Source organism: Myripristis murdjan, chromosome 3 (assembly GCF_902150065.1).
Source record: "Myripristis murdjan chromosome 3, fMyrMur1.1, whole genome shotgun sequence".
Lineage (NCBI taxonomy): Eukaryota > Metazoa > Chordata > Actinopteri > Holocentriformes > Holocentridae > Myripristis > Myripristis murdjan.
The window spans coordinates 31,001,213-31,022,410 of NC_043982.1; the positions used below are offsets into that span (position 1 = coordinate 31,001,213).

Below are 21,198 nucleotides of genomic sequence, written 5' to 3' on the forward strand. Positions count from 1 at the left end.
TAAGAATAGAATAGAAGTCTGGGGACAAATACTGAATGCTTAAAATACATGAAAATGGTCAATTTTAAAGATATTGATGGTACTGGATATTGTGTGCCTGTGACTTCAGTCTTAAAATAACAGCATCAGTATTGCCATTCAGACACCCATATTGGTCGAATCCTAGTGCGTGTGTGAGCATGTGTTGTGTTTGGTTCACAGAGTAGTAATTCTGTAGGAGTCATTGTTGACTACACTGAGGTAAATGATTGCTTTGTTTCTGTGAAGGCGAGATAAAAGCTAAGCCGGCGGGATCTACAGCAGAGGGAGTGTCAGCCCATTGGACGTGATGTAGAGTGTGTCTCAGAAAGCTACGCACTTGTGAATCAGCCTCCCTCCCTCCTCCACTGCCTTACAACTCCCCAACTGTATTTCATTTACCACGTCACTGCACATCGCTCATTTTCCGCAAGCTGCTATTTGTGGTATTTATCCTCCCTCTCTGAATGGTGAGATGCCAAAAGCACTATCAAAAAAAGGTGAAGAGTTGTACCTTTTTTTTCTGAGGGGGTGGTGCACATTTACCCAAGTAGTCTTGTCACGGCAGGTGAACAGACACACACAGAGCTGTCTGGAGTTACATCACAGTGTTTTGCATTGAATAAACAAATGCTAGCACTCCCAAACGGTCTTAAAATTCTTGAAATAAGGGTTAAATGTTTTTGAAAATGAACAAATTCCTTGGAAAAAAAATTAAATTGAAGTGCCAACATTCAGCAACACACCTCAGCTCTCTGGGCCTGAGTAGAGAGTAAAAATGAGGCCCATACAATATTTAGTGTCAGTGTCCTACAGGCCAATTTTATGTCCTCAAATTTATCAAACAAGACCTTGAAAGTCATTGAAATATTATTGAATTTGATGTACAACTGAGTTTGTAAACCCTGAAATTAGTCAAATCTTTTTTTGATCATTGCTTTTTTTTTAATTGCAAAGACGCCTACATCTTCCATGACAGCCACTTACCATTTGCAGTGTGTAGCCCACATAATTGTTCCAAGGTTATTCATTATGGCCATTACATCTAAGCCAGTTGAGAAGTAGACATTTCGTACATGAAGCGAGTCAAGCAATTACCCTTTATTTAACCCTGGTGATGAACTTTTCCATTACTTCCCACATTGAGAGGAACGGAGAAGTGGATAGGGTTTGTAATGACCTTATTTAGTACAGATCAAAGGTTATTTACTAGTGCAATGTTCATCTGCGCGCACACACACACACACAGATACAGCATTCACTGTGACAGCAGGCCAGGCTCTTGAATCTGTGCGGTGTTTTCCTGCATATTTTAATCTAGCAGCATGAGAAAATCTTTCACTGTGGAATCTGTCGTGGTGACAGTTCAGTTTGTACAGCTGTATCCACCCCACCTTCATAGCACCACTTGGTGAGATCTGCTCCCAGTTCTTACTGACAGACAGACTGACAGACAGCATGCTGTCGTCGTGACTCTGGGCATAGAGGCAGCCTGACTTGCAGAATTCTTTTTGTCGCCCTGCTTTTACAGACAATCCTTTCTCATTAGGTCATCATGTTTGTTTGTGTGAGTGTGACAGTAAGACACACCGCCCCTGCCAAAAATACACTTTGTTTTAGTCAGAGATAAAGAAAAGCTGACGTCTGTAAAATCAGCTCTTCCTTTTCTCCAATTTGTTTTGCAGAGGTTTGAAGCCTGTGAGTAGAAACTATGCCTGACATAAAAATTTAGTCAAAGAGGGGACTGAGATGAGTACTCGCATGTTTATTGGGTTACATCATTGACTGTGAGATAATGCATAGCTCTAACCGTTTTTGTCTTGTCAGGCCCGCCTGCTGGAGAGTCAATAAACTCTAGTTTCTAGAGAACTGCTTTAAAGGAACAAACTGTCTTTAACCGTTTTTAAAATTTGTGCTAGTGATCCAGCATCTCCTCTGCTCTCCATTTGTCCTCCCTGGTGTTTGCACACAGTCAGCATAGTTGGAGATTGCAGGGCCCGTTTCGTCCCAAGAAGGGAAAATGAGCCATTCCTTTGCTACCATTCATTCTTGTGCAGTTTGGAAAACAATTTCCAGAGTGAAGTAATCCATCACAGTGGACATGAAGCCTTCATTTGGTTTGGTCAAGCTTTCTCTTGTATCTTTATGTCATTGTGCTGAGTTGAGTGTTTTAATATCAGTGCTGCATTATGTTACACGTTCAGTAGCTGACACCTACAGGAAAAAATAGAATTGTCTTCCAGGAAATAATTCCTCAAAAACATGTATCCTAATAAACTTTATTCTCCCATCCATGTCTTCTTATTTTGTGTGTTTTAGGATAACAGTCACTTTAAAGATAGGTTTTACACTGTCAAGTTTTAAAAACAACAAAAACCTAGTAAATATTAAAAACTGTATTTACCCATATCATGGGACATTGGACATAGACAAGTAAATGACACCTGTGTTCTTTTAAGAATAAATGATCACAAATGTTGGACCACAGCCGTCATTCATGGCATGAACAACAGAAGCAGAGCGCTCTCTTTTCTCATCAGTTTAATGAATTTCATCTTCACTTAGTCTCACTGCAACAGCAGGCCATTTCCCCTTAAACTGTTGGCCATTTGCTAGTTTCCTGTTTTCAAATATTTTCCAGCCGCTCTTGTGTATAGCTGCTGCTGCAATAAATGTTTTGTAATGTCACGCCTGACATGGTGTGCTACAGAAAAGCTCAAGAGTGATGTGTACAAACATTTTCATGGTGAAACTCTCTGATAACTCTGATAGGATCTGTCCTCAGGTGACTGCTGCAATCCTGAGCATGATCCTGCTCTGCTAGCTCCAAGTATCATGGTATTGGGATAAAGGGCTAAAGGGTTTTTACTTTATTTGTAAAATCCAATTTCCCAATAATACAGTTAGATGTTTCTACTCTCTGTCACTTACTGGTTTAACACAGTAGTGATTTAACCCATGTCCAGTTCATGAAAGCTTACATTTGCTGTTCTGAATGCTCTGGTTTTGGTAGCTCCTCTCCTAGGAAAAATCCACCAGCATTCAGGAAGTGATGTATTTTTATTTTACCTTTCCAGGTTGTGTGGAGGAAGTAGAAGCAGAACTGGATAGTTAACATGAGCAGTGGTAGCCACCATGGCTGCACATACAAATAAAAGAGCGCCACCTGCAGACACTAAAACTCCATCAACAGAAATTCTAAGATAAAAAGACGTCACAGTACTTGGCAACACCATTTTAATGACAAGTGATCTCTGGCAAGCGCAGCACAAAAATACCACAGCAATTACCACACCAAAGTTGCCGTAGTTATCACTTTAAGGCCGTGGCATTTCACTGTGCAGTGTGCCTTACAAAGTCAACAATGCTGAGTGCTGTATTTTGGTTGGCGTAAATGTTATAGGGCTGCTCGCGTTTGCAAGTCGGCCTGAATAGCAGTGGTTGCTAAGGGGCGGCAGTGAAAGCACAAGTAGTCAGTATACTGTACAGAAAGGCTGCTGTATCTGAATGAGCTGTGAAAAACGAAGGGATCAGTGCTCCATAAAGGCTCTGTCAGCCACAAGAGCCCTCCCCCCGCCCACCCTGCGCCCATCCCCAGCCAGTCTCTCACCTGGCCGCCTGTGAAACCCGAGACTAGAACTTACTCTTCCGGTTTGGATATCCGTCATGGGCAAACTGTTTTGAGTGTTTGGCTCACAGATGGTGATTAAACTGAGAAAGTAGCGAGGTGAGGTGGTATGCTGAGTGGCAGACGTGTTGGTAGAAAGCCTGTATTATTGCCTCCCCCAACCCCACACCTCTCCCACCCGCACCCCTACCCCCGTGGTTTATCAGCAGGCCCATGCTACCCTGACTGCCTCAGGCGTGCTTGGTTTCCTACTATGTCAGCCCTTGCTGGTATTTGGTCCCTAAGATGACCTAATTGGGGATAATAATGAGTAATAACCCTGCAGGTCAGATGGGAGCCGATTAGTAATTCAACTTACTGAGAAGCCCTCAGGGCCAGTGTCTCTTGTGATGGGGCAAAGACCATATCCACATCAGTAGGGCCGCTATGCTTTTACCAAGGAGTCAGAACAAGTCTTAAAACCTGTCGCACCTAAAAACTCACTGGAAATGTGGCCAAGTGATAACAGCTGAAATCCATGTTACTGTACACTGCCACATTTACCTCTAATGATAAAGCTTATTTTTTTTGCCTTGATTCATAAATGTCACATTTGTCCTTGCCATACACTCACAATGTAGAATAAGATAGTGATATTTTAAGTTGTTTGAACTCAGGTTTGGCATTGACACTCATTCAGAACTATAGGTGAGTCTTTTTATATTGTAAAGTTTGTTTTATTGAGGCACGTAGGCTGGATGAGGCAGATGTGGACCTGATGTGACTTTATGTTGTTGTTTCTCTGAAAAGCACACAAGGGCTGAACAATCAAAATATGATTGAAATCACAATATGGCCATGTGCAATATCCACATTGCAGGAGCTGCAGTATTTGTGATAAAGGAAAAAATGTATGATAAAATATCATTAAATGAATTATTGTGGTGCTACAGAGACACCCATTCCAATACATTGTATTTTCCAGATGTAACGTAACATTTGTTTGGTATAGACCCTAGTGAAAATCACATCATCATTTCATATTTTTTTTTTAGTGAAAATAAAAATTATGATGCAAAAATGATCGTTCCCATGGACATCATGATTCATACGGAAACCACAATATCTTTCAAAATAATTGCAATATCATTCAGCCCCAGAGCACACTGCAAGCTGTGGAGGAGGGATTTAACCAAACATACCAACGTGTGGAAAATTACCTTGGTGAGAGAATCACAATCTATTTGTGCATTTTTCAGTATCCCGCCCAGGCCTACAAGAAGCACATTGGAATAAGAGATTTGGCTGATTATTGTCCCACATTTTACCACAGTGGGAGTGCTCATGCACAGAGAAGGGGAACAGTGTCAGCACAGCTGCGATCTGACTGGAAGAGTGTGGCTGGCTGGGGAAGGGTCAGTCAGTGCAGGATTCCAGTGTTGCAGTAAAGCATGTAATGGACAACTTGGCTCTCACTCATCTTTGCTCCCTCTTGTCATCTTTCCTCTAGTTCTCTCTATGCCTCTCTCCCTTTGTGCTTTGTCTTTCTCAAACAGCACCATGTTTCATGAATCCCCAGTTTGGATTCAGAGTGTACTCTCCCTCAGGACTAGTAAGAGATTTCTGGAGTGTTTTTCCCTGTAATTTCAGAGTTTTGCATAGTTGCTCTTTTACCCTGTTCCTGGTGCTGCACAAACTGGCCCTGTTTCTCGAGTTCCTCTTAATTAGACACCAGTTCAGCATAACAGTGGAAGAGGTGGGAGGTAACGAGGGAGAGAAAGCAGGATAGAATGAGGGAGGGGAGGAAAGGCAGCAGGAACAAATAGAAAAGTGTGTCTGTATTAGAGCTGGGCAATATATTGATAACATATGTGATATTGTGATATGAGACTAGATATCGTCAGGGATTTTGGATATCGTCATATTGGGATGCCATGGTTTTAAAGGCTTCAACAGTTAAATCATGCAAATTTCTGAACTTATTAGGCTGTTCTAGTTCTGTAATTTGCCTCTTACTGTCTAGTCATCGTTTTCCCATCACTAATGATTATTAATCAAAAATCTCTTGTGTAAATATTTTTGCACAAGGATCAACAGTCACCCCGATAATATCATCACAGTATTAATATTGAGGCATTCAGTCAAAAATATCATGACATTTGATTTTTGTCCGTATCACCCAGCCCTAGTCTGTACCTTGACATTCTGCTGTGTTCAGATAAGGCACTCCGCACATTTGCCTTTCCCTTCCAGTTATTCTGTAAACATGCTTCCTTTTCCCAAACACGCATGGGTGCACTCACATACGTAATGCCAAGTACAATACAAAACAGTGCATTGTTCAAAAGGACTGACAGCTTGTTCATATCAGCGTGAGGTTGTCGTCACTTTACTTTTTGCCCCCTTCCTCTCCCTTTGGTCCTGCTGTTGAATTGTGTCCAAAGGCAGCATAATGTTTGTCTTTGTAATGCCTGTTTTGTGTGTAACTGGTCAGAGATACTGTCTAGGCTGTTGTAAACCATTGCAAAGATGGTGGATGGAAGTATCGGTGGATACATTAACTGTTAAGTATTGCCACTATAGTTCCTCACACAGAGTGCATTTTGAACCTACTGTATGTTCCTCAAATAAAAACCGGTATGCAGTAAAAAGTAGGAATGGCTAGGGGCGTGTTAAGCACAAACAAATAAAGGCTGGGCCCCAAATACAGACCAGGGATTAAAACAATGGTGGATAAATTCCCAGTACCTATCGTACAGTAAGCATGCCAGTGAAGCGTGATGTGGTGCTTTGTGGTACTGTGCAAGTCACTGAATTTTCCACAACATGGTCTTGCAAATATTTCACAATAAAAGCCTTGCTAAGAAAAGAAGGGATTCTTTCCACAGAAATGCTAGCGGCCTTTCAGTTTGAAATGTTTACAGGAAGTGATGAGTTTGTATTAATAGCACAATGCATTGACAAAGCTCAAATCTACCTTGTGGATGTTTTTTTATTTTAATTCAGTGAACACAACAACATATGTCATTTTAATTATATATAATTTCTGTTATGGATCAGAATATTTGGCTAGAATCAGAAAGTCCTGCAATGACTTTGGGGCAGCAGAGCAACCTAAAGTCTGGACGACCTGCAAGAGGAAGAAGTGTTTCCTTACAGGGATCAACATGACCCAGCCTTTCTACTGAGTGAACAGAGATCCATTAAGCCGCTCTTTAAGAGGGACAAGTAAACAATATATCTTTACATTGTAATGACAAGGCTTGTTGTGTGTTAGTATAAACAGCTAGCTATCTGTTATAAAACAGGAAGAAGTTCAGGGGAAGCCCTGATTGAGTTGTATATTTGTGGCTCAGGAAATACCTGGGAAAGAGGAAGCCAGGCAGTCAGTCAGTGGATTCTCCACCTCCATAGACAAAACGTTATTCATTGACTCACTGCAGCCAAACACCTTTGTTATCGCGTGTGTGCTCTGACTACAGTTAAACTGCACCAATAAAGTAATTCTGCTGGATAAGACACGCTAGTTATGGTGCTCTGTGTGGATTGAAACTGACAAGAATAGACCTTTTCAAGTAGAGCAGAGGATGTACCTAGACAGCAGCCCTGAGAGTGACCAGCGGCGAGGTGTCTGTATGTCTTCCTGCAGAGACAGTGGTCAGTTAGCAGGCCTCTTCCTATGAGCCTGACCTCTGAACTCTGAAGCAGCTTCGGCTTCCTGCCAGCACTCAGGATGTGACACTGGACAGGATACTGCTTCTTGCATTCTGGATCTCTGCCTGTTGTTAGTCTCGCATCCTTTCTCCTGTTGTATCCATCTTGGTCTAACAGAGCCAGGCTCTTGGTGTTGTGCATTCTGGTTCATTGGACAGGCTCGGCTAAACTTAATTGGAATGTAACCTAAGTTAATGTCATTAGTATCACCTGAGTTTACCCTGCTATTTCATGTCAAAATGGATGCTATGAAAAGGTCTGCTATAATTTATTGTTGTGGTGCTTAATTGAATACTTTATTCCTCACTGTAACAGACTGCTAAATAATCATCACTCCATCGTCAAAGGTCCAATTTTTGATTTGTAATTGGATGACCTAGCGACTGCTTTTGTCTAAATGGCATTGCTCTTTAGTTACTGCTGACAAACACTGGGCTAACCGAGGCTTTTCCAATATACGTTTTAATTTATTCAGAGAGGACTGATCACTAGTTAAAGTCTAAATAGCAGTCTTACTGGATTTGTTTACATTTCTGTGGTGCAGTTCTGCTATAGGGTCACAAAGTTGTTGCCAGGGTTACAGTTCCTCTACAGCGTAAGATCAGTTGGCTCATGTCTACAATCAGCACCTGAGGCTTTCTGACAGAAACTCCATCCCTAATCCTAAAGTCTAAGCTTAACTTCTTGTCCTAACCGGAACATCTAACAGAAAAGTTTGGAGGCTGATTTCAGACATGAGCGCTTCAGTTCTGGATGATTTCTACGGACATTATACAGTTACAGTCCTGCTGAAACATGTTTTTACACCAAAATCATGAATAATCATACACAAAGAAATTGTAAAGTCAGTCTAAATCAGTCTAAGCTTGTTTCAGAGGATGCTCTTGAACCTTCCAGTCTCTTGTTTATCTCGCTGTCTTCCACACTAGACCCATGTCTAATCATGTCCATTTAGTGTCATGTTCACACTTTCACATTTATTTTTGCAGCTATTCTCTGTTGTTGGAATTTAATTGTCAGCAGTCTAAAATCCCATGCATAGCTGCTGGAGTTGCCTGTAAAGTGGAGGGTGTGTCTGTGTTTGTGCTAGGCTGGAAAGGGTGTGTTGGCCTGATAAAAGAACCATTAGTTTGGAGCCTTTATGGAGCCTTTCACTGCTCCAGTGTGGAGTGAAAGGAGGGGGTTGTTCCTAGCTGGCCAGCTCAGGCCTCTTGCCTCAGGGCCAGCCACCCTGCCCTCAATAGCAGGCCTGTGTCTGGAGACCCCATGGCACGACTTCCTGGGAGGGGAGTTGTTTCAGCTGGGGGTTCGGCGACCTGTGTGCTGCAAGGCGTGTGTATGTGTATGTTTGTGTATTTGTACACTTGCAAGGACCAAATTCCCTCTAAAAGATGAGGAAAATTCTCCAAAGTAGAGACACTGACTTGGTTTTGGGGGTTGATATAAGAATTAGGGTAAAGTTATGGAGCAAGTGCAGTCAGTGTATGCTCTCACCAGTAATACAGACACATGGGCGTGTGTGGGGGTCTCTTAATCTTACTCATGATGTAGTTAACTTCGATGTTGCCTTACAAAGACGGAAGTTGCAGAGGAGGGAGAGTGTTTTCTAAGCAAATGAACAGAGAGAGAGTGTTTGCCTTTTTAAAAAGGCTGTGTTTGACCTCATTCTGTCTGTTCTCCAACAGTGAAATGCCTCATGGCCAATGATAAACTCATGGTTTTCATATCAGAGAACGATACTTGAGGCCACATTAACCAGCACAGACACATACCACTGCACATAACTTGGAGTATACAATTCCTGCATAGGGTACATGGATATATCACATATTGGGATAATATAGTTATTTTTAAATGCTGAATGATTTTTGTAAGTGAGGAGGGCAGCTATAACTATGCATACATTGGATACTAATACCAGCTTGGGTTTTTCAGCCTGTATCAGGTTAAAAAAGGCATTTATGTCACAGATTTCTTCCAAAACTAAAACCTTATACCAACATGTGTGTGGCATAGCAGAAAAAAAAAAATCTTAGTTGGCTTTGTCATATGGGGTCTGTGTTGTCTCCATTGCTCATTCAAACTAATTGCATGGATCTAGTCCATGGAACATTTCCATTGTGTCACTTTATCTTTTGTCATTTCTTAGAATGTTTTTCTCATTCCTGTGGATATGTGACCAAATGTAGACATTGTGAGGGCACCCTGAGATATTTCCAGCACAGCTATAAGGGAATGTGATAGAAGAAAATTCCAGCAATCTAAAACATCAGTGCTGAACACCAGGTTTTGATATCAGTCCCTCAGCATCAAAGAGTAATGGCCTCTTGGTGTATAGCCGCCATTTTGTGTGAGTATTCGACAACCTATCCGTCGTGGAAGAGGTATAAACCATTTTCTGCACCCATAAATGCCCCAATACACTGAATGCATTGCAGACACAAGACATATGTTTTGAGTATGGGGCACAGCTGCAATCATAGACATGCCCCAGTGTTCACAAACTAGTTGATATCAAGCTATAGCCTTGTGCCCATTTAACCACCTTGGACTGAAAGCAAAACAATCTTGTCCCCTGTCTGAGGGTTATAGAAAGGCATTCTGGGAATCCAAGGAACTGCAGCAAAAGAAGGGAGGCAAGATTAAGGAAAGTGGGTGCACCAAAAAAAAATGTATACTAGCACTTTACAAGAAAATATCTTCTGGAATGCATAGACTTGTGATATACAGCAAAGTAAGAGGATCCACAGAAGATTTTTTTCTTTAAAGTTTGTTATTCTGAATTAGTGTTGGCAGTGAAAAAAAAATATGATAACTGCATCCATAGTTACTGCAGGGTGAAGACATGAGGTGGTGGAATCCACTCCATTCAAACTAATTGCATGGATCTAGTCCATGGAACATTTCCATCTCAGTGTGCGAGCTCAGTAAATCTACTCTGTGGCCCACAGCTGACATGGGCACACAGCAGGAATGTGACTCCACAATATGACCTCAAAGAAATGAAATGTCACACAGGAGGAATGCTGGGAACTCACCGTACAGGACGAGAGGTTACCACAGGCCAGATATTAATGTGTGTTTGTTTTTGCGGGTACAACAAAGTGTTTGGGAAATGGCTTCAGGTCCCTTAGTTACTACAGTGTAAGATTTCACATGGGCCAGCAGATAGCCTATAGACTGGGCTGTTGAACCTCTGGTAATATTTCAGACACAAATTCAGAGAGGTAATGATCTATCCTGTTACCAATTGGCCCAAGGGAAGCCTTCAACATTTCAGTTGATTTATTAAAGCAAAATTTGTTGCAGACAGCTTCTTATACAGGCTACTTCTATGCTGTCTTACTTGAGCAGGTCCTGTTTATTAGTATCTCAGCCCCCGTCCACCTGGTCACCTTCCACCTGCTTCCTGCTTATATTTATTTATTTTCATGTTCTAAGCACTGAAAATGAAATAATGTACGAAAAGTGAAAAGTTCTGTCCACATTTATTATGATTTATTCCACAATCAATATAATCACCAATATGACTTATTCTCCATTCTGTATATATATCCCTTTTTGTATTTATGTCATGTTTCCCCCTTCAGGATGTAAATGTAAAACGAATAGGCTACATGTACTGTATACTGAAGTAGTTATTATTAATTAAAAATAAAATTTTAATGGAAGATTTTTTGTACCAGGAGCTAATAAAGTGGCTTTGAAATTTTTTTTAGCATTATATGAAACACTTTTCATGATGCAGAACATTGCACACTGTTTTTGATTAATAATAATTACATTTTGCCTTCTTCACGAACTACATACAAAGGCTTTCTGTAGCTAAATTGCACAACTTTTACAAACCACTGGCAAAAACCCTACTTAGCTTTTTGTGTTAGTTTTTTTTTTTTTTTCTAAGTACGCAAATTCAGAGTCAGTTCAAGTCTGAGGCAATCTGTGGCCTAAAAACTGAGGCACAAACTGAGCCATGAAAACTGCTACACTGCTAAATAATTTTCAGGTCACAGCAGTGTAGTTGAAAGTGTATGCACGTGTCTACTATGTACTGACTAATCTGCTGGTACTTTTCTGTATGTTGACTTTTAAAGTGCAGTTTTGTTTTATGGCCCTTATGTTTTTTTTGTTTTTTTGTTTTTTTTTTTTTTTTGGTTTGTTTTATTTTTTTGTATTTTTCCTTATTTAGAAGCTGTATCAGCAGTGCAAAGATGTAGAAAAAGTGACTCCATGCCACATAAATCAAGTCTAATCAAGGATATTTATTTACAAAACTTATGTAAATTTTTTATACTTATGTAATTTTTATTCCTCTGTTTGGGAAAATGAACTGTCTGTTTCATAAATATCTGTACGCATTCTGCATGCTGTTATTCTGATCTGTGACGTGTGCTCTCTGTGCTTTCGTTGCAGATGGATGGAGGCATGTCTGGACGAGGAGTTACCCCCCACCACAGAGCTGGAGGAGGGGCTGAGGAACGGCGTTTATCTGGCCAAACTGGGCCACTTCTTTGCTCCACACACCGTCTCCCTCAAGAAGATCTATGACCGTGAGCAGACACGTTACAAGGTGAAAACAAAAGCATACATCACGCCTGTACATGATAACCTCTCACCATGTTGGTCGTGTCAGAAGTTTGATTTGGTGTTGGTTGTTTCCCAATGGGGCCGTCTATGCCAAAATTGCATGCAGTCACAAAAATGGTAGGGTGTGCATTGGCACATTTAAAGACCATTTGAAGTTAAAGGGACCAACTTTTAACAGCTGCCAAAAAGCATCAAATGTCTGTCAGATTTCTCAAAACAGCTCTCACAAACAATTGCACTTTGGGTCCAAAAGTGGAATGTTTGCCTCATTGACATTGCCTGTTTTTGAAAGCGCCAATAGTCACCCAGATGTTGTAGGAATGTGGGGTCTTCGGTATGGTACACATGACTGGAAAATGTAGTTAAAGGAATGCTCCAACATTTTGGCCAAAACGCCTCTATTGGATTTTTAGTCTCACAGTCTAATTGTTTGACCATATAACACTTGGAGGAATTTTATAGACGTTTCATATTTTTTGAGCTGTAAAAAAGATGTTACCATTGATAGTTTAGGAGAACACTGAGAATAGGACTAACTCGCTTTGTATTTGGTGGTCCTACAAACTTAAACAGAAGTTTGAGATATGGTGGGGTGAGTAGATAATGACTGAATTCTGACTTGGAGGTGAACAGTTCATTAAGCACATATTCCCCGAGGGTATGTGCTTCCCTCCTTTGTCTTTGAACTTGGCAGCAGCAGTCGGCTGAATAGGGCCTCAGTTCACTGTGCCTCTTGTCTTATGTGAGTCGGTCCAGAGTGACTCTGTGAGGTGGGAATGAATGATGCGTTTGTTTGCTGAAGTTTGGTCTCTCTCTTACAGGCAACGGGTCTCCATTTCAGACACACAGACAATGTTATCCAGTGGCTGAATGCCATGACAGAGAAGGGACTGCCAAAGGTGAGCATGGCCAGCGGTCCCTCTGTCTTTCTCTGTCTCTGTCTCAGACACACACACGCACCAACACATTGACATGTTTACGTGCAGTTTCAAAAAACGCTGGAGCTGATATCTGATCATTTTGAGTATTACGATAATAGTGGCTATATGTAATATATATATTTTTTTAGATAATCAGACCCACACTCCCCACCCTGGACTGCAACCTGAATTTATGGGACCATAAACAAAGCAGAATGACTCTGCAAGACAACTCTTTAGAATTAAGCTTAGTTATTCTTCATGGTGTTGGAAATTTTAATTTAAAAATTTTATCACTATTTGAAATTCACAAACATGTGGTATTAATAGGATAACTATGTTATTTCTCCAGTCTTTGCACTATGTGCTTCTGTCATTTAATATTTCAGACATTTTTTGGATATTGAGGTATCACCACAAAATGACAGCCAGAGGCAGCTTTAGTGCAAAAAATATCGGCATTGCCCTCAGCAGCCTGTGTTGGTTGAACTACCAATAACAATGCCAGGACATGTGAATTCCTATTTATATTGTGTAATCCCCCATTTGAGCTAATATCCCGGACTACTCCCGTACAACATGCTGGGACATGCTGGTATGTTACCATGCTTGGGAATGAGCTGAAATCACTGCCTTGATTGAATCATTGTCCCAACCTCTGTTTCAGATCTTCTATCCAGAAACCACAGACATATATGACAGAAAGAACATGCCGCGCTGCATCTACTGTATACATGCTCTCAGGTACTCTCTCTTTCTGCCTCTGTCTCTTTGCCTTATTGTAATGTCAGCCCCCAGACCGTCTAGCCCTGCAATATGATAATATGCTGAAGTCAAAACACACAACTGGTGAGATTCCTCTGCTGCCAGTTTACTCAATAGACTGAAAAGCATGAGGTTAAGAGCTTAGAGGCCATCAAACACAGATCGGATATTTTGTTTAGGAGGTAAATGTTTCCCTGTTGTAGGAATTACAGGAATTCCTCATTTATCAGATTCTCACTGCTCACGTTACTCAAGCATGAACACTTAAAAATGTATATACTCCCTTGCATCTGTGGTCTAAGCATGCTTCACGTCTGACATTTTTATGAGGTGATCAGTGCAGTTTTTCAGCAGAGAGGCACTGAGCACTGCAAGGTGATCACCCCCTCCCCCCCTTACCTACGCCAAAAGATGTAGTAGTTTGTTTTTAATAGAGCATTCCAGTAAATGTAAAATTGGTGCAGCGTCCAGAGGCCTTTTGAGTCAGGAAGTCAACCAACAGAGCAGAGGAAGGGCATGGTAGAGGGAGGAGATGCTCCACCTTTTGTTTGTGTGTGTGTGTGTGTGTGTACCCATGCTCCAAGCTACATGACTGATAGTTTGTTAGGCTTAAAAAGCCCCCCAACCCACACATACACACAACCAGGTGGCACCCAGATGCCTCCACAAATGTATGTTCATTACCTATTAAAGGCCACAGCAGAGAACATGCCATGCTATTCGTTACAGCAGCTGCTCCAGCTCGTGTTTGTTGTGATGCACAAATATGACTTTGATTGCATTACTGAGTTAAAGTTTTTCAAACTGGATACCAATACTACAACAAAGAAGAAGAGCAATCAAGCAACGTGTCATGTTATTTGACTTAGATAGCTCATAATAACATCTTCAGCACAGTTTTCATGTCGGCTGGGTGTCCTTTATTGGCTTCATAAATGAAAGTCACAGTGAAATCAAAGATGACCTTTTCACCTTGGTAGCTTATTCTCCATATACTTCTATTTTCATCCTATTTATATCAAAACCCCTTTACTTTTATTTCATGGAATATGAGATATCTTAATGTTTACTTCATACTGTAGCAGTAGGTGCATGTAAAAATTCCAACGAATAATATGGTCATATTTTTGAGCAATTCTGCTTTCCATCCCTCCCATCATATAAAACCTGAAACACTCCTTGTTCTCCATTTATTGCAGTGTTTTCCATCGCTCATTTTTTCTTTTTCCTCTTCTACAGCCTGTACCTGTTTAAGCTGGGCCTGGCGCCCCAGATCCAGGACCTGTATGGAAAAGTAGATTTTACGGGTAAGAGTAAGCCTGAACAGCCTCAGTCCATGAGTCAGCTCTTTTCCCCATTCTGTCTTTGATAGCCAATAATGTCATTCTATGTCCAAGCTGTTAGATATCTCATAACCTTTGCACACTTTTCACAAAATGTAGAGGCAAGAGAAGAAAAGATGTCAGTTTTGTTAAATGTGTTTGCTTTCCTGAAAGCAGAGCAGTAGGGCTGAGAGCAAAGAAAAGGGAGGAGTTTTCAGCAGGCACTGGTGTGGAGGAGCTGCTGGCAATGTGAAAGTCATTAGTAATTGTGAGAGCTTTTCCTGTCGTTCGAGTTCCCGCTCAGCTCCCTGTCCCAGAGCCAGAGTCGGGGATCTGATTATCACACACAAGCCAGGAACAGGCTGTCTCTCTTTCCCACTGAGGGCCCTAGTCTCTCACTTCTCTAACCCTGCCCCCATCTGCAAGCCCCGCTCACACTCCCTCTTTTTTCACTGCTGTGATCCATGGATCTGTTCCTTCTCCTCTATCTTCCCTCTCTCAGAGGAGGAGATCAACAACATGAAGAGTGAGCTGGAAAAATATGGAATCCAGATGCCCGCCTTCAGCAAGATTGGTGGGATTTTGGCCAATGAGCTCTCAGTGGATGAAGCTGCATGTAAGAAGGGCTCAGATATCATTGGGAGTGGGTGGGACTAAAGTCAGGATCCCCTACCTAGTTGTTGTGTAATTTGGTTGGTTCTCTTGTTATCCCATCATACATCATAAAATGTTTAAGTCTTCTTCGCATTTCAATTTGAAAAGAGATACCTAACTCTTTTTGAATATATTATCCATCAATTTTTAACCGGTAACAGTTTCCCGTTTATTTAAAACCAGATCCTTACCATTCTCCTCCTCCACTTTCAGTGCATGCTGCTGTAATAGCTATCAATGAAGCCATTGATCAGGGAGTACCTGAAGGCACCATAGCTGCAATGCAGAACCCCAATGCCATGCTCGTCAACCTGGATCCCAGCTCTGCCCAGCACTACCATGACACTCTCTACCATGCCAAGGGAGAGAAGGTGGCCAGCTCTCGCAAACGGGTGCGAAATATTTTGCCTCCATACCAGTGGATCATAGTGTGTGGTGAATACTGTTCTGGGTTTCACAGGGTGGCCTACTGGGTCAGAAATAAATAGTAAAATTGAAAGGAGCAAAAATGTTTTGGGGCACCCTTTTTATTTTTACCTCGTACACATTTCATTTGTTTAGTTGTCCTATATTCACATTTAAATGAGACTGTATCCCCTGTGGGCCATTACAGGCGATTTATGGGATCCTATGACTAAGGGATTTTGTTCAGTTCAAGAAAAAACAGAGTTGCAGCCTGCAGCAGTAGAACTTCTGGTACCAAAAATCTAGCAGCAAAAGAAGCAAAATATGTAAGCCCTGCTAACAGTTACCAGCATTGTGGGATATGTGGTATATTATGATTTAAAATAAATCAAATATTAAGAGGTACAAATGGGGTGGTAATTTTCTGAATGAAATTTTCTCAGAAAAGGACTCAAATACCCCCCCACCCCCCAAAAAAAGTTTGATTTCCTACCCTGTTGTGTTACAACATTAAGTAGGAGTAATGTATAACACTGTTGTGTCCTCTTTGCTGCTGCTGTCATTCGGAGCAGCTGGTGGAGAATGCCGATGCAGAGAGAGATGTGTACGATGAGCTTCTCACCCAGGCTGAGATCCAGGGCAACGTCAACAAAGTCAACTGTAAGTGAAGTGAACACATACATCGTTTTACCAGCTTGTTAATTCATCGATCCTTAAAACGTGTTACTGATGGTGTGTTAAATCTGCCTTAATGTTGGTAATTGTCAATACTTCCTTCACAGTGAGCAACGCACTGAAGGCGGCAGAGCAGGCCCTGCTGAGCGGTGACGAGGACAAGTTATGTGAGGCCCTTAAGGCTATGGGCATACAGAATCTGCAGGCCAAGAACAAGGGCTTTTACCTCAAACAGCTGCTGGCTGACCGAGAGGGTAAAGAACAGGTAGGAAACTCTTGACATACAGTGGAGTCATTTTTTAGGTTTTCATGTCATGAGGAAATACAAGCTGCAATCATTACTTTCTTCAGAAAAGATGCTCATTCTGCTGCAAAATCCCTGAGTGGGACTGCACATTTATTTTTTTAAGAAAACTCTGCTTCTCTGTCTCATTATAACTGTCTCTCTTATTTCTTCCCTGTTAGTCTTCTCCAGGTGAAGCTCTGACTAGAGAGGAGCTGCAGAATGGTGTGGACTTGGCCAATGACATCTCAGAGAGCTACCTGAAGCGTACGCTCACAAATCTTCTCACACGGGTCTCAGAATTGTCTCAAGATTGTGCCTATATCTGTATTTCTTATACTTGTGCATCTTTTGTGTGTTTGTAGTGTTGCAGGCGGTGGAGCGTATCAATGCTGCCATCAGGGCGGGCGTGCCAGAGAAGACAGTTGAGGAACTGATGAACCCTGATGCCCAGCTGCCTGAGGTCTACCCCAGCGCTGCAGACCTCTACCAGAGGGAACTACTCAGCCTGCAGCAGCAAAGCGCTGAGGTACCCAGAAGACTTGAACATAAATACTTACTTGATGATGAGTACTTTATTGATCCTTCACAGGAAATTACATTACATTGTTGCAGCAGCACACATTCATACATAAATAAATAAATCTAAAAACATACATGCAGACCTTAAAGGAAAGAAAGTGCTTATGCATAGAAGACCTAGCCCAAATGCTCATACTTGCTAACCCACTCACCTCCCTTATGCGGCGTTGTCATAGGCATAAAAACATCTGGCCTCAACAGTTGACCTCAAAATGAAAATATTATCATGATCCGCTTACACTCATGTCAGTCAAAATTCTGCATTTATTTGTACAACTATCAAGCACAGCATGAATTGGCAACTGATTTCTGACAGGGTTTTGGTCTGCACTTTTTGGTAATCATAAAGGTGGAAATGGGCTGATCCTGTTTACAGTTATAGCCAATAGAGAGCCTGCTCTACTCTGTTGGCTGGCCACATGTAAACAGGATAGGCCATTTCCTTCTTTTGGCTGTGGGTGAATAGAGGACTATACAAATTTTATTTAAGTTTGAACTGTTCTTGTAAGACAATAAACAATAAATGGAAAAAAAAATGCTAGGAGCTCTATTTTTATGTCAAAATTCCGTTATTTTTACATAATGGCAAGCAGTATACAGTATTTTGAGTGTTTACGTCATGGTATGCGAGTAGGCATACATGATAATTAAAGAAAACCATCAATGGGGAAGAACAGCATGGGAGTCCACGCTGCAGAAACACTTTCCTTTTCCTAAGACGTGTTTGTCCCCGTAGCTAGAATTTTTTCACTTTGAAGAATCCAGATTTTGTGGTGACTTAAAATTATACATTTTACTGTGGGTGACTTTACTTACCACACCAAGTAGCATCTAGTTCTTAGTGACTTTCCATATTTCCATGATGTACCACTTCAAATTGAAATACATAACATTATGGAAGCAAAACACCATGGAAAAGTGGTGTCCTTAATTTTTTTGTAATAATGTCTTTTGGCAGCCCGACATATGAGATAAAATTACGTTGTGTGTCCTGCAGGGCTCTTTGTCCCACCCAGAGCTGCTAGTTGCAGTGGAGATGCTGTCATCAGTGGTGCTGATAAATGGGGCATTGGATGTTGGAGACAGAGCCTCCCTCTGGAAACAGCTGTCCAGCACCGTCACTGGACTGAGTAATGTGGAGGATGAATATGCACAGAGGTATGGGCACCTACCAGGTATCTGTGACATCTTATGGGAGTACTGTTTGCTTTTTTATGTGACTTATTTGAATGGGTTGAAGAGGGCTATTGATGTGGTATCTGTGTGTTCTGCAGGTACATGGATGAACTGATGCGCTTGAAGGCAGCAGCCAGAGAGCAAGGCAGCGACTATCTGACCTGGAATGACATTCAAGCCTGCATCGACCAGGTCAACCTGACTGTGCAGGAAGAGCATGAACGTAAGGCACTCACATACACACACACTCACAAAGGCTGAGCCTTAACCTTAACATACTTAAAAACCCTAAATCTAAAAAAATATATATCTTTATTTTGAAAAAGTTAATTTGGCTGCCACAAAGATGAACATTCAAGAACACATCAACACAGATTTAAAAATAAATGCAATCTCCTGCTGTATTTCCATCACATCTTGACTGATATTATATTCTGATATTGGTGACAGGTGCAGTCACCCTCCCTCTCCTAACTTCCTGTTTTTCCCCCTCATATTACAAAGTGTGATCATTTACTCATGTTGTGTGTGTGTGTGTGTGTGTGTGTGTGTGTGTGTGTGTGTGTGTGTGTGTGTGTGTGTTTTTCTGTCTGTGTTTGTGTTCGTCTGTCCATCTGTTTACAGGTATTGCTGCCATCGGTCTGATCAATGAGGCTCTGGATGAGGGGAATCCCCAGAAGACTCTGGCTGCCCTCCAGAACCCGTCAGCCAAGCTCACAGACGTAGACCCCTCTGTGGCCCAGCACTACCACGATAAGCTGCTAGAGGCCCGCAGAGAGAAGGCTCATGTAAGACACACACACACACACACACACACACACACACACACACACATATGTACATGCACATATACAAGGCAGTGGGGCTCAGGAGGTAGGTCAGTTGTCTGGTAATCATAAGGTTCCTGGTTCAATGACCGGCTCCTCCAGAGAGCATGTTGAAGTGTCCTTGAGCAAGACACTGAACCCCTAACTGCTCTTGATGCGCAGCTTGGCACCTTACATGGCTGCCTCTGCCATTAGTGTGTGAATGTGTGTGTGAATGGGTGAATGTGAGGCAAACACTGTAAAGTGCTTTGAGCGGTCAGTAGACTAGAAAACAGTTATAGGAATGCATGCCATTTACCATTTAACATACACTCTTAAATCTCAAGGTTCATGTTTATTGTCATATACACTTAAAAAGTACCATGTAATTTCAAATGCAATGAAATGCATGTGGCTTCCTCTCTCATCCTTTAAATTATATATATAAATAAAAAACATGAATACATAAACAAAAACACAATAAATAAGATATCCTACAAAATAAGAGATCACCATGGGTTTATGTAAAGCGTCTACTGTTCATTATACTGCCTGCTTGGGGGTAATAATTATCTTTGAGGCAGCTGGTCTGAGCTCTGATGCTCTGTAAATACACTCCCATATGTCGTTGTAAGATAAAAGTCCAGGTGAACTACTGTTGATTAGACAGTGATTCCCAGTTTGGGCCACTCTCCATGATAAACTAAACTAAAATAAACTTTATCTAATAGAATGATAGACAGATTTACTTTATTGATTCCAAACTGGGAAATTCTAGCTAATGTAGCAAAGACACACCTTCATGATCAAAGTATGGGGACAGGGGTCACTGAGCATAGGCAATTTGCTAATGCATGGATAAAGCTCCTTTTTTCAGTGTAATATTATCAGATATGATGGAGCAAGAACACAAAAAATATGTTTAGGTTACACTTGTCATTCTTCAGGGTTGTTTACAGCTGAATGAAAAACTACACCTTACATGGTCTACAAGAAGGGTGGTCATCAGCCAGTTAATTAACCAATAGGATCAAGACACACAGATACATAGAAGGAAGGGTTGTGTGGGGATTTCCACGTATCTCCCTGCTGCTGTGTTATTTTCCTGGTCACTCCTGGACACATTTGTTTTTTCCATTCATATCTATTATTTAGGCGAACACAATGCAAATGTATGTCATTTTATGCAAACACGGCTCGGCTACAGTTACGTGTTAAGGTCCTTGATGGAATGTGGTCTGCAAGTAGTTTAGTTTGATGCTGAATTATATTGTTAAATTATCTGGCAATTTGTGTTTTATATGACTTGCATTATGGTTTGAATGGAGGCAGAAGCATTAATGGTATTAGAATGAACCTACATATTGTTGTTATGAGGTGTAAATGACAAAGAATCCATATGCGTAACACCTTGAGAGTCACAAGAGTTTGTTTTTTTTTGTTTGTTTGTTTGTTTGTTTTTTTTTCAAGTATTTTAAAGATAGATTTTTGGGCATTCCCAGTGGAGAGACAGGACAGAGTGAGAGGGGAAGACACGCAGCAAAGAGCAGGGACACACTTTGTTGTCAAGCTTGAGACAGAATTTTAATCTTACAGCGTTTTGACATTGCCATTCACCATTTCTGTGGAAGCTTTGCAGTTGTTTCACAAATCTAACATCTGTGTCTGGTGCCATTATGGACTT

At 41.3% G+C, this 21,198-nt stretch overlaps 1 protein-coding gene across 1 annotated transcript in view; it reads left to right on the forward strand.

The window, feature by feature from the left end:
• The window catches only part of iqgap1 (IQ motif containing GTPase activating protein 1), a 43,461-nt gene that overhangs the window by 5,924 nt on the left and 16,339 nt on the right, over nt 1-21,198 (forward strand). Inside the window, exons 3-15 of the mRNA XM_030077183.1 lie at nt 11,753-11,909; nt 12,748-12,825; nt 13,514-13,590; nt 14,851-14,918; nt 15,436-15,549; nt 15,801-15,979; nt 16,565-16,652; nt 16,775-16,932; nt 17,133-17,217; nt 17,316-17,479; nt 18,530-18,690; nt 18,807-18,931; nt 19,333-19,496. Coding sequence (XP_029933043.1) covers nt 11,753-11,909; nt 12,748-12,825; nt 13,514-13,590; nt 14,851-14,918; nt 15,436-15,549; nt 15,801-15,979; nt 16,565-16,652; nt 16,775-16,932; nt 17,133-17,217; nt 17,316-17,479; nt 18,530-18,690; nt 18,807-18,931; nt 19,333-19,496 — 1,618 coding nt within the window. The remainder of the gene's footprint in view (nt 1-11,752; nt 11,910-12,747; nt 12,826-13,513; nt 13,591-14,850; nt 14,919-15,435; nt 15,550-15,800; nt 15,980-16,564; nt 16,653-16,774; nt 16,933-17,132; nt 17,218-17,315; nt 17,480-18,529; nt 18,691-18,806; nt 18,932-19,332; nt 19,497-21,198) is intronic.